The sequence below is a fragment of the Emys orbicularis genome, chromosome 7 (assembly GCF_028017835.1).
Source record: "Emys orbicularis isolate rEmyOrb1 chromosome 7, rEmyOrb1.hap1, whole genome shotgun sequence".
Taxonomy (NCBI): domain Eukaryota; kingdom Metazoa; phylum Chordata; order Testudines; family Emydidae; genus Emys; species Emys orbicularis.
Window position 1 is genome coordinate 74,272,448 of NC_088689.1, and position 13,865 is coordinate 74,286,312.

Genomic DNA, 13,865 nt, shown 5'->3' on the forward strand with positions numbered 1-13,865 from the left:
GAGTGACAGGTGCCTCCTGATATGCCTAAATGAGAAGAGCCAATGGGAAGAGCCTGCTCAGCTTTTGTTGTCATCTGGCTTTGCTCGCAAAAGATGCGTTTGATTGACAGATGCATCAAGGTTCACAGTTTATTGGTTTTTGCAAAAGAGCCAGATCTGCCAATTTAGACAGGGGAGTGACACAAAACTTTCCATCTAAATGGACTAATTTTACCACAGGGAATTCCCAGGCAGAGCACACCAAGGCAGGCGCAGTCCTGTTTTATTTTTTAACAAGGACTGAATGACAAATATAAACGACAGTTCGAGGCTGATGGAACATCAGCATTTGACACTTCACAGGGGAGCGGTGAAATAAACAATAGGCAGAGAAATTGAATTAGAATCAGCTGAGAGTCAGGAGTGCTAGAGGGAGAGAGATGGCCTGATCCTTCACAGTCATTTACATCAGGGCAAAGTGAGTGCTAAGTCAGTGTAAAGTAGCTTTGTTAGCCGTTTGCATCCATTTGCATTGATGTACATGGCTGCACAAAGATGCATGGCAGTGGAGACCCTAGCCTGGGGGCAGCTAATCCCTTTCTCCCTGCTAATTCAGGTAATCCAGAGCTGCGTTATTGACAGCATCATCGAAGTTAAAGATGGCAAAGAACTACAGAGTGGTTTAATTGATCTCCCTGCCAATGCTGGACTGTTCCTTAGAGGACATTGTCTAGGGTTCTGTCCAGTCTCGTTTCATTCTGCCATCTGCTAACTTTTGAGTGCTTGGTTTTGCAGCCTAATTTTAATTTCATTTTTTGTATGGAACTTCATAGATCACAAAAATAAATAAAAAATCTCCATCATGTGCAAGTGTAATGGTCCTGACCATAGGTCATCAGCCTAGGCCTTTCAGGTTAACAACAGAGCCGTTACCACTTGAACTACAGGAATAACACTGTTAGCTGATAGCTGTAGTAGGCTGTTATCCTCTTTGTGCACAAGCCACTTAGGGAGATGTGACTTACACACAATTATTTGCTGCAGTAGCATGCTGGGAATCTGGATTCCTGGGTTTTATTCCTTGTTCAGGGGTTGAAAGTGTGGGCTAGTCATTAAAACCCAGCCAGGGAAGTGGAGGGAGACTGTGACGTAGGACTCTTAGGTCTGGTCTACACTGGGGGGGATCGATCTGAGTTATGCAACTTCAGCTACATGAATAATGTAGCTGAAGTCAACGTACTTAGATCTACTCACTGCGGTGTCTTCACTGCGGTGAGTCGACAGCTGACACTCCCCCGTCGACTCTGCCTGCGCCTCTCGCTCCGGTGGAGTACCGGAGTCGATGGGAGAGCACTAGGGGGTCAATTTATCGCGTCTAGACTAGACACGATAAATTGACCCCCACTGGATCAATCGCTGCCCATCGATCCTGCGGGTAATGTAGACAAGAGCTGGGCAAATCATTTGGGGGGGGGGGGTTTGTGGTCGAACCAAAATATCTCAAAAAAATTTTTTTTTTAATTTGACACGAAACAACAATTTTTCATTTTTTTTCTCACCAAAATAATAACCCTCTCCCAAAAAGGTGTCATTTCAGGACGAACAAACATTTTGTTTCACATGAAACCAAATGTTTTGTTTTCAATATTTTTAACCATTTTTGTTTGTAGTTAAATCTGGCTAAATTGAGAGGCACTATTTCATTCAGAAAATGTGGAAACAAAATATTGTGACTTTTTCAGAATTTTTCCCCATTTTTTTCCCCAGCTGAAACTATTTGCCAAATTCAACCCGAATTCATGAACAATTTTTCTCAATCCAAAACCGCATTTTTTTAGTGAAAAAACCCCGCAGGGAATCATGGTGGATGCAGGAGGGACTCTGAGTGGACAGGAGAGTGGGGGAAGAAAGGGGCAGAAACACAGGGACCATGTGCTTGGCAAAGTCATGTACAATGTGGATGGACAATGTGAGTGGGACAGAAGACTGGGTGGGGGAAAGGAGGGGGCCACTGAGGGGAGAGGCAGAGCTGCTGAGGAGGGCCACAGGATAGTGAGAGGAGCGGGGGATGGAGCGGGACAGACTGGCAAATCCCTCATCCCAGGGGTAAGGCTAGGGTAAGTGGAATGCCCTCTCTGCAGCCGGGGAGGAGGCTACATTTATGTTTATGAATTTTACATTGAATCTGGAACCTGAAGTGACAAACACATCTTGGAAGGGTGGCTTCTCCTACAGGCTCAAACATCAGCCAGCAGCAGGGGAAAAAAGGATATTTTTGTTTTTAAAAACCACCCCAAGACCTCATGATTTTTCAGCCAGTCTCATGATTTGTGTGTGTGTGTCTGATTCGTGATTTTTCAACACTTATGCTTGGCAACACTGCTCTTCCTTTCCCCTCCCACTGCAGTCCCCACTCTCCTCTTCCCCCCTTGTCCCAGCCCTTGGAAGCTCTAGGGAGGAGTGGGGGCAAGGAACTGATAGGCCAGCTACCACCAGCTTCCGTACTGTCTCAGCTCCTGGGTCTGCAGCCTTGTCAGCACTCAGTATATTATCCTGTGTCTTGTGAGATTTGGGGCACTTCCGGAAGCCCCAAGCCCTGCGGGGCTGCAATGAGTTGAGCAGCTCAGCTTTCATTAAAAGAGAAGTACCAGAAGTTTCTGGCTCTCAAGGTTTGGAGAAAAGCTTGAAAATGTGCCCCAAGTGCTCCCAAAGCCTCCAAAACCAGAAGGCAAATAAATATTGGGTTCCTTTTAATATGTAGGTTTTAAAAAATCTCATGATTTTACCCAAGCTCTTGAGTTTTTACCCAAGCTCATGATTTTCAGAGAGCCGGACTCGTGCCTTTAAAATGATTGGGGTTGGCAATCCTGGGTTTGACAAACTTCCCATGATGCATCACGGGGGGCGAGGGCAGCTTCTCTGTGCTGAATCATGGGAAATTAATTGGCCAGACACTGCCTCCAGCTGCCATGCCAATGCAGTCTAGTTTTTGTTCTTTACAAATCCGTGCAGTTTATTGTCCATGTCTCCATTAGCCTCTAGCTGTTCCGTGAGTCTTCCCCTCACCCCCATATTTCCCCAGTATTTTACTCAGGATAGAAGGACCAATATGTAGACACGTGAGCTGTTAATTAGCAGGATCATTCTTCTTTTCTTTAGAAGATGGGTACCATATTTGCTTTTCTTCCATCCTCCCCAGTCACCACGTTTTTTCAGAACTGATTGCCAGGGGACAGAATTCATTAGCTAACTCAATATCCTCAGATGCATATCATCAGGACAGGTTGGCTGGGACCGTACACGCTCATGGATTCCAAGGGCTCTGTTACCTGCTCCTTATTCAAAACTCTTTTTATAGGGCCTTTGTCATGTCAGAATAGTTCAAATGCCTCTTTTTCTTATCCAAGTAGCTATAAAAAGGAATTCATTGTCTTGGCCATTGTTGTGCTATCCCTTATTTCATCCCTCTCCTTGTTGAGGCTCAGATTCTGATGCCCTTACTCATACTGCATAGTACCTTGCCCTTGAGAATGGCCATGGGCTGAAGTAGGATTAGTAGAGGAATAAGAGTGTGCAGGAGGATGGCAGAATCTGGTGCTCTCTACTATTTCTTTTTTCCAGGCTACAACAGCTCCTGCGACTGGATGTTTTCTCAAACTATGCTGTAGTTCAACCATGAATTACAGGGCTAGAGGCCGGAATTACAGAGTGAAATTTTCTGGCCTGTGCTACGCAGGAGATTAGACTAGATGAACAGACTGGCCTTAAAAAACAATGTAACTATTATTAAAACGGAATGAAATTTGAAAATCCATTTTCCTTTCCACCAGTGACACTGGTTGTTGACTCTTAGTGAGATACTCATCTCTGACAGTGAATGTAGATTGGTCAATTTCCTTTGTTTGTAGTCAGGTTCACTTCCCAGTTCTCACACATCAGCCCATTGCTGTCCTGGGCACAGGGGTGCTGGAACAATTTGTATAGTGTGGGAGCTGAGAGTCATCGAACCACACTGTAAACCCTGCATATGAAGGAAACCACTTCAAGCCAGGGGGTGCAGCAGCACCCCCTGCAACCCTAATTCCAGCACCTATTCCTGGGCGGATTCCTAACACCTGCAGCTGTGCAGAGAAAGGTAGTTTTGTTTTGTAGAGGATATTGATATTTCAAAATTTGGTCTTGTTCTGATTTGGAACAAAACCCCAAAATTCTTTGTGAAAGGGACTGGAGTCCTGGCTCTGGGCCTGTCTGCCTGCTTGGGGGAGCTGCCGTGGACGCTGGCTGGAGGCACTGGGGTCTGCAGCTCTGAGGCAGTCCACCAAATGGTTCCATTGCAACTTCGTCAATTTCGACGAATCAGCATTCTCCAAAAGAAAAAAATGTTCTGGAGAATACAAAATTTAAATTGAACCAACTGTTTTGATTACAAAAACCAAACCCAAAACAATTTCATGGAAGCATTTCTGTCCAGACTTCAGAGGAGCTATGCTGCTTTACATAAACTGGGGATCTGGTCCCTTGATGTCAATGGAACTATGCAAATTTACATCTGCTGAGGATCTGGCCCATTGATTTTGTGTAAAAACAATTTAAAGAAGCATGAAAAATGTGGATGCAAACCTAGTTTGGCCAAATTGCGAGTACCTTGCTAGGGTTTCACTGGGCCTGTACTAAGTTAAGCTCCCTTGGACTTCATGTTGAGCTGATGCCTGAGGAAACATTGAGTAAACAGTTCAGGATCTGGCCTGTTTACGGTGCTCCTTAAAATAACATACAGCTATTTCTTATGCAGAGGATGCATACTAAGGCTGGTGACTGGGCTATTAATGATGTTGCATTAAGTTTTGCCCCTCAACTGACCAGGATGATTCAGAGTAGAGAGGAGGGTGCGGTAAAGCACCAGGTTACAGGGATTCCACTCATGGAAATAAAGCATATGTATGTAAGTGTAGCAGAGTGGCAGGGGTCAGCTCTGACAGCTGTCAATCACCCTCCCTTCTGTTGAGGCTTTGCAAACTACACCCATTCTGTCCAATCACTTTGGTTGAGAATTGGGACTAACTCTGGAAGGTTAAAATAGGCCCGGAAGACACCTTGAGCAAATGATGCTAACCCCCAAATGAGACTACAAGGAGGCTGGAGAGGGGTGAAATGGGAGCAGTGCCCTATGTCACTGTAATGCACTGGCTAGCCCAGTAACATCTGGACTGCTTGGGAGACACCAGATGTAAGTGTATCATTGGGAGTCCATTGAGAGAGATCAGTGGAAGAGGGAGTTCCACTGGCACTTCACAGGGCTGGGAAGCTGGGCTAGTGGAAGCTCACAGAGGCGGGACGCATTGCTATAATGCATATGGCGCCTTCTATCAAGCAGAGTGACAGTTAGAAGTAGTGGTGTTTATTGTTTACAGGGTGTCCAAAGGGTGTAGGTGCAGGGACTGTGACAACCCAGAAACCCCGGGGTGAATCTACTGGAGAGAGAGAAAGAGAAACAAGCCAGGAGCCACCAGGGTGACATACAAAAAAAAATTGTTTTTATTTCTCATGTGCGCACACAAAAAAAAAAAAAAAAAAAAAAAAGGGAGAAGAGGAGGAAGAAAGAAGAAAAGATTCAAACAGAATTGAAGCAATGAGGAAAAGCCAAGAATGGCTGCAATAGCCTAGAACAGGTATGACCCTACGCCTGACAATGCCCTCCTCTCCCACCCAGCTTCCTCCCAACGGCTGCTGCTAGTTCTGGTTTGATTGTGTCGTCGGTTCTAGAATTGTTATTTGATCCCTTTTTCCTGCCTTTCAAATCTTTGTCACCTTCCCAGACCTGAGCGGGGAGCACATTGCAGTAGCATGGGTGGGTCCTACAGAAACCCTCATCCAGTCAGTCCTGAGCAAGACAGGTCTGGCTGTTGTTTCTTTCCCTTGGGGACTGCAGATCCTTTGGGCGAAAAAAATCATTTTTTTTTCAACAGTTCAGTAAAACAAGATTCCTTTTGGGGAGAAAATGTATCCAGAATAACACTCGCGATGAGAGATGGGTGCAGGGTTGTTTGGGTTTTGTTTGTTTAATATCCTCACATTCATGTTGTGATTAGTTCTGAAGCCTTGCTCTGAATTTGACTCAGCACTATTGATGGATCAGAAAGCATGCAGACATGGCCCCGTTTCAGCACGCCGAGGTAAAAAAAACCACATTTACAGGTCATAAAAGGTGTCGCTTTAATGGAATCCTCCCTCCCTCCCTTCCCTCCCCCATTGCTCCCACATCCCAGCAAGGCCGCTAAACAAGAGGTCAGTTAATGAGAGGACACAGGAACTTCAGAGAACAGGCCCCAAGTGCCACCAGGTTCCAAATGCCGCATTTCCTGTTCCTTCCAGCAAAGCACGTCATTTGCAACAGCTCATGGGATTCTTTCCCCCGAAAGAGAAAAAAATGGGTTGTGCCACCCTTCTGCTTGGTCCGTTAGAGAGAGCAAACATGGCGATGGAGCAAAGAATGAATGGAAAAGACAAGGAGAGCGAGGAAGAAGAGTAAAGAAAAGAATGACAATAAAGAGAAGAGAGAGAGAGAAAAAGGAAAGGAAAATGAGAGGGAAGGGCAGTGGAAATCATTGCTATTGCTAATAATACTTTACACTTCTGTAGAGCTTTCTATCCGAGGACCTCAAAGCAGTTGGCGAAAGTAACAAATGCAGCCTCAGCACCACTCTGTAAAGTAGGGAAGTATGATCATGCCCATTTGACAGGTGGGGGACTGAGGTACAGAGAGATGATGTGACTTGACAATGTTTCCCCAAAGCCAAGAAGAAAACTCAGGAGTCCTAGCTCTGTCATCTGGTCTGACCACTGGAAACATCAATCCCCTCTCCAGAAGTGATGGTGGGCTAGAAATGAAGGAGTAGTGGAGGAAGAAATAAAGGGTGTTGGGGAGGAAGATAAAGAGGAGAAATGAAAGGAGGGAGAGGAAAATAAAGGAGAGCGAGGGAAGGAAAGAGAGCAGAATGGAGGAGAGACGTGAAACACAGCGACAGATTTAGCTGGATTTTGCATAGTGATTTTGTTTTCCTTCCAAACTTTATTTTTTGTTTGTTTTTTGTTGTAATTTTTTTTTAAGAAAAATGAAAAAAAATCCACCTAAAATAAACCAACTCCCAGGCTCCTGGGGAAGGAGCCCTTCTACAATTTGGCTGTTCCCTCAGGTTCTGGGTTTGTGCTGTGCTTTATTGAACAGATAGTTTTGTTTTCAGTGAGCACAACGAGACTTGCACAGTACAGACAGCGCGTTCCTTATGTACAGGATGAGACGAGGCTGTTTTAATAACTACCATGATGAAGATGGAGATGAACTTATATACAAGAGGAATTGCCTTCACATTACACACATTATCTTCCTACAAAGCAGCAATTGTTTTTGCAAATAACATAATATTAAATAATTGGTAGAATTTTTGTGTTTCCTGCATAGTCCAATCTAATGGAATCTATATGAATATTGATGGTTTTCTTCTGCATAATATCACCACATAAATCCCCGTGTCAGCTACTAGACTTTAGCTATAATACTGCTTTACAATGCATCCATCGACTGTAACTCAAAACAACCAACACAAGAAACTCTTTGGCAAATGTAATTCAGTACATTCGCATGGGGCTTTACGGGGGAGGTGATGGAAGAGGATAAGAATGCCTGGTCCTCTGCATATTACTCTGTACTTCTGTTTTCCTGATCAAACCCACTTGCTGTTCTTCTAAACTTTCCAGGCCAAATCAATGCATGGGGGAAATCCCCTTGCATCAATGGAGTTAAACCAACTATGAATTTGGCCCTCTGAGCATCAAATTAAACCAGCCATGACTGAGCCAACCAAATCCTGCCTTCTCAGCCTGTACTATCTCTCTGTGAAATGCCATCATAAGAGTGGACTTTTCTCAATGGCTAGTTGCTTTGGAACAGGCTTCCTGAACTGCATGTTGTCCAATGTGAGGTGTGTCAGTCTCATGTTTTCTAGCCCCTTGGGTTATTCTAGTTGTCAGGCTGGGTGAAGCTGGATTTTGGACAAGGAGAGCAGAGGTACTACTGAGAGAATCAAATGGGGACATCACGGCTTATGGTCCAGCATTTATCTAGTATGTGGGGGACAAACCAAGGGGATGATAAGGGTGAGTTTTTAAAAATGATTAACCAGTGTCTCTTTTTTCATAGACTGAGACAATAGGCAAAATTCTCAACCCAGTCACAATGACATAAATCTGGATAAATTCCAATAACCATTGACTTCAGTGGGTTCACAGTAATGAATCTGGAGCAACTCCATTGACTTAGTGGGGGTGGAGTAACTCTGTTGACTTCACTGGAGTTACTCAAGATTTACCAGAACAAATTTTAGGCCCTTATCTTCTGTGTAAACAAAAACACTCCCTCTTAGCATTCTGTGCCATCCCATTGCAGAAAACGCACCCATATGGTCACCCTGAGATATGCAAGTGCTGAAAAGAGCTCTGGGTGAGTGGGGTCTTTGGGACCATTACAGCCAGTTGCTGACGATGGACTTTTCTTGCCTTCAGGCTAACCCTGGAGACAGAAAGCTGAGTCAATATGCACATTTCATTCAGAGGCTGGGAACCATGGGCTTTATACAAATGCTAGTTTTGGAAATTGCTCCACGGTTCACATTTCCACCCTCAATGGGTTGACTTTATCCTGCCTTTATTCATGGACAGTGGCCCACTCATCTTATCCCAATCCTCTCTCTAAACCAACAATGAGAATCTACCTCTTGCTGCCCAGGAGACCAGCTCTAGCCTTCATGTTTTCTTTGACTAGCTTTTTGGGAGTGTCAGTCCAAAGAACAGGAGCATCTGAAGTTGCCAGCAATACAGGAGTAATAAGCATTTCCACTGACAATCAGCCTTTTGCAAAACAGTGCTTGGCAATCACTGGGGAACCAAAGAGAGCAGAGAATCACTACAGAATCATTACAAGAGCATTCAGGAATCAGGGAGTGAATATTATGGGGGGTAATATAGGGTTGAGGGTGCAAGGATGAGGGTATAGGAGATAGATGTTAGGGTGCAGAACACAGAGAACTAAGTGTAGGGATTAGGGTGAAGGGACCGTGGGAGTGGGATAGGGCATAGATAGCAAGGCTGTAGGGGTTTGGGAATTGAGAATAAAACACTTAATGGGGCTGCAGGGATTAAGATGTAGGTATTCAGGGACCGGTGTAGGGCACAGGTATTAAGGTGTGGGAGTTAAGATGTCAGGTTGACTGAGGCAGGTGTGGGTGAAGGGAGTAGGTGCAAGTTTAAGTGCATGGGAACCAAGTGTAGGGAACCAAGCAACAATCCCAGCCAATTCTGAATTTGTCTGTTTCAGCTCTGCTGGTTGAAGGGAGATCTAATGGACCTGCATGAAACCCCACACATTCCTTTCTACCACAAGCACGGATAGAGCAAGAGACTGGGTTTGTTTTCTTTGTTTGATGACAACTGACACGGAAAAAGCTGACTTCCCACGGGGTGCGTTTAGTTGGCTGGTTTGTTTGATAATTTTTTTTTTTTTGCCAGATGTGAATTGTCCACACTGCTCCCCAGAGAATGGGATTGGGATTAGGAAAAGAGGAGGTGATGGGGCCTCCAATCCTCTCCACCATCACATTCTAGTGCAAAACAGAAAGGAAATGAAACCCAAGAGTGAAAGGGGAGCATCAAACATCAGAGGAACTTGTGTGCCATTCGGGCGAGGGGGTTTGGGTTTATTTTTGTAGGGTTTTTTTTATTTTGTTTTTTTGTTGATATTTTTTTTTTTTTTTTAGAAAATTGGGGATTTGTTCATTTTTTTTCCTTTTTACAGACCTTCATGACAAAGCATAAAAACACAGTTATATTTATATATCTATTTATATATTTCTTCATTTCATCGGTCGGTTGGTTGATGTCGCTCCATCCTCCTGTCTGAGCTGATTGTGTGTCACAGAAATCATGTTTGTGTGTGTTTCAACCCAACTCCGGCCTGCGAGGTCACAACACGCCGGGTGTGGCCTTCAAACGGAACCTTGAAGGAAGCCAAGGCATGAAGAGAAGAGTGGGGATGGAGCACACAGAGAGACCTGGGGCGGGGGGGAGGGAGGAGGAGGAATGGAGAGTGTTGCACTTGGGCCTTTCCTTCACTGCCAGATGGGTTGCCTCTCTGTGCTGCCATCCCCATGCTAGCCAGACCAGTCCCTCAGGCCTCTGAAACAGGCTTGTTGGTTAGCGTTTTGAAGCATCCACCACGGAAGAAAGTTTCTCGAGGGAACAATTTGTTGCAGGTGGCTTCCTCCCCACTTCACCCTGCCTCTACCGCTCCCTGGAGAACAGGGTCCTGTATAAACAAGGGTTTCGGGTTGCACTGCTTGAATTCCCCTCAGTCTTCAAAATCAGGGAGGCCTTGCATGGCTGAACTGTGCCTGGGATGGTTTGAAGGTCTACAGCAGCAGGTGAGCTGGCCACAGGCCTTTCCTGTTGTCCACGGAAGTAGTTGAGTTGGGGCAAGGGACAGAGTGCAGGGGATGCGTATTTCTCAGTCCGATGTCGCGAGTGCTTCGATCCAGCACATTCTGCAGGGAAGGGGAGGGATAGCTGGGCGTGGAGGGGGACGGAGAAGTTCTCTTCACCCTTCCCGGGCATGGAGAAAGTTGATCAGACAGGTACAATATGAAGGCCTAAGCTGTCGCCCTGCAGTTTCATGTGGTTTCCATGGTAACTAGTGGCGGTCATAGGCAGCGGCAGCAGTGGGAGGTGCAGCGCCTCGGGATGTGGCACTATAATAATAAGGGGAACCTGAAAGTTAACACAGGAGAAGAATGGACTGGTTTGAAAGGACAAACAGTAAAAAAATAAAAATAAAAAAAGAAGAAAAGAAAATGAAACAAAAGAAAAGAACAAAAGGAGAAGGACCAAAGGAAGGACCTGTGGCCAGGAGCAGGTGGGCCAACACTTCCACCCAACTGCTGTATTTCTCTGAGGATACATTACCACACATCATGCTCCTGGCAGAGCTGGTCTCGCCAGGGCTGGGAAATCCTCTTTCCTGTAGACCAGCGGTTCCCATGCTATGGGCTGCACCCCCACTTGGGGTTGTGCCATCAGCAGATGAGACTGCGATCCCAATTGAATATGATGGCACCTCCGCCAAATGGCGCCCTCTGCTTGATGTTGCATGCACCTTGAGTGCACACCTATTTCTGCTGGGGCCCTGTGGAGGCGCTGCAAAATGAGCACCCTGTCCTGGATTCTTTGGTTGCTTTGTTGCTTTCTGGTATTGTGGGAATCAATAAGTCTCCAAATGGGGGTGTGCAGGCAAAACATCTGGGACCCATTGCTGTTGCCCTTCTGCACAGGGGCTGAGAGGTCAGTGTGTGAGTATCACTCTGGCAGCACCCTGTACCTGAGCTACAGCAATTCATCTGCTGTAGGCCTCTAGGGGTTGGGTTGACTGAACAGATGTGATATGGAGCTGCGAGCCATCTCCAAACGCAGCTGGGGGAGAAACAAAACAATTGTCCGTTGTTTCATTGCTTGGGATTTTGGTCACACTTGGAAGAGAAGCTCTCCGGGCGGTTATTGGATGGGAGTTAAATAGTGATTGATTATTAAGATCACATTTGCTGAGGTTTAACAACACTGGAATAAAATTTGTATCTATTACTCAGTTGTTAAACCTTAGTGAATATGTAGTTAATAATCACAGCTAATTTATTTTACATACAATAAATCTCCTCCTGTTCCCCTACAAGGAAATGCTGTGTGAGAGGACAGAGTTTTAGGGCTTTTCTCCCTCCCCCCCAACAGATTTTACTTTTTCTGTGAACATTAGGTTCAGTGGGGCTCCAACCCTGCTGGACAGACTCCACCAGCCACCGACAAACTTGGCCAAATTTACCCAGGCATTGTGGGCATTGCTCCTGGGTGGAGAACTTGCTGACCACCCTTGGAATGGGCTCTGGGTGCAACCCATGGAGAAAGGAGAACCTGAAGTGGATTTCTGACCTAATCTGAAGTAGAGTCTTGGAGCAGCCTCAGGCCGGAGAAAAAACAGATGTCACGAAAATACTCACTGAGAGGCCAGATTGGACAGTGAGGGAAAGGACTCTTAGCCTGGCCAGATACTTGCAGACCCATTTCAGAAAACAAACGAACAAACGAAAAGAAAACAAAGAGACGTACAGAAGGAGCGCGAGGCGGGTGTGTGTGTGTGCGGGCGGGCAGGTACTCACTTAGTAACGCGGGGTTGCTGAATCGCCAGGCCTCATTGTAGGTCGTGTACTGAGGGTGACTGTAAGGGTTCCCCGAGAACTCGCTCCCTGCAAGGAACAAAGTGGGAAGTGAAACACAGTGGGAAAGACATGTCTCTACCCTTCCCCTGAGCTGGTGCTTAGGTTCATCTGACCCAGGCCATACCAGTTTATGTAGTTTCTTCACCCACCTGGAAGTGCAACTTAAGGATATACAATTCTTTAATTTTCAGTGCAATGCTGCCGACCCTGGACAGTCAAAAAGCATGAGTCAGGCCCTCAAAATCACAAGATCTTTCTAAAATGTTTAAAATATTGGTCTCTTTTTCTTTGCCGCCTGGTTTCCAGATCTGCAGGGTGCACTGTGGGGTCATATTTTCAAGCTTTGCTCTGCAACCATGAGGGATAGGAATTTGCTTTTTTTAAAAAAAATGAAAGCCAAGATCCACACCTAATCCCATGACTCCAGGAGCTGGGCCTTTAAAAGAAACACCAAATATTGCAAGACTCATGATAAAACCACAAGAATTGGCAACACTGTCAATAGCAACTCGCGTTGGTCAGTTTTGTTCTTAGTAGGATGCTGGGGGTTGTGAAATAGGGAAGGTTTGTTAAGGAGGAAATCGTGGGTGGTGGTCATCAGAAGCACTTCACAGGGAAGTGAGGGGGAATGCTATATATGAACTGCAGAGTGGAATATGAATGCACAGCCCTTTCTTTCCTCCCCCCTCCATAGCATCGTCCAAGACACAAGAGTGGCTCTGATGTTATGGGCGCCCCATTGATATTCTCTCAATGACTCTTTCAAGTACATAAAAGGTTGTTACAAGGAGGAGGGAGAAGAGTTGTTCTTCTTAACCTCTGAGGATAGGACGAGAAGCAATGGGCTTAAATTGCAGCAAGGGCAGTTTAGGTTGGACATTAGGAAAAACTTCCTAACTGTCAGGGTGCTTAAGCACTGGAATAAATTGTCTAGGGAGGTTGTGGAATCTCCATCATTGGAGATTTTTAAGAGCAGGTTAGATAAACACCTGTCAGGAATGGTCTAGATAATACTTAGTCCTGCCATGAGTGCAGGGCACTGGACTAGATGACCTCTCGAGGTCCCTTCTAGTCCTATGATTCTATGACTTCCATACAAAACTTGCTCAGTTTACAAGTCAAAAGGTGATTTTTCCAATTGCTAGTGCAACGGATGCTGCTTGGGTTTGAAAGGCGAACTGGGTTCTTTCTGCCTCTGGGTTCTCTTTGTCTCTTCATCTTTGCCTGAGATGGGCCCAAACCAACATGACTATGAACTCTGTGAAATGCTGGAAATCTGGATCAGGATCCAAATTTTGCAGCTTCGGCTCAGAGGAGCACCCAGTGCACCTCCCTAGCTATATGGGCTCTTCAGGGCTAATGAACTTGCAACTGAGAAAATATGACTGGAAGACAAACGTTGAGGTCAGACTGGGTGATCATAATGGTCCCTTCTGATCTTAAAATCTATGAATCTGTTGAATAAGGAGATGGCATTTTTAAATAGATACTTGTTTGATCATCACCTCTCTTTAATGAAACTGCAGGCAGGCTGGGAAAGAGCAATGCCAGCCGAGAGCTTATGTAATGCACTCA

General features: G+C 45.4%; 1 protein-coding gene across 4 annotated transcripts in view; it reads right to left on the reverse strand.

The window, feature by feature from the left end:
• Positions 1–10,653: 10,653 nt before the first annotated feature.
• PAX2 (paired box 2) overlaps positions 10,654–13,865 on the reverse strand; it is a 97,621-nt gene continuing 94,409 nt past the window's right edge. For 2 of the 4 annotated variants that reach the window (XM_065407230.1, XM_065407228.1), the window contains 2 exons: positions 12,231–12,317; positions 10,654–10,775 (listed from right to left, as the gene is read on the reverse strand). In XM_065407230.1, the coding sequence (XP_065263302.1) occupies positions 10,654–10,775; positions 12,231–12,317 (209 nt within the window). Of the gene's footprint in view, positions 10,795–12,230; positions 12,318–13,865 lie in introns of all 4 variants that reach the window. The other 2 variants (XM_065407231.1, XM_065407229.1) reach the window with 1 other exon arrangement.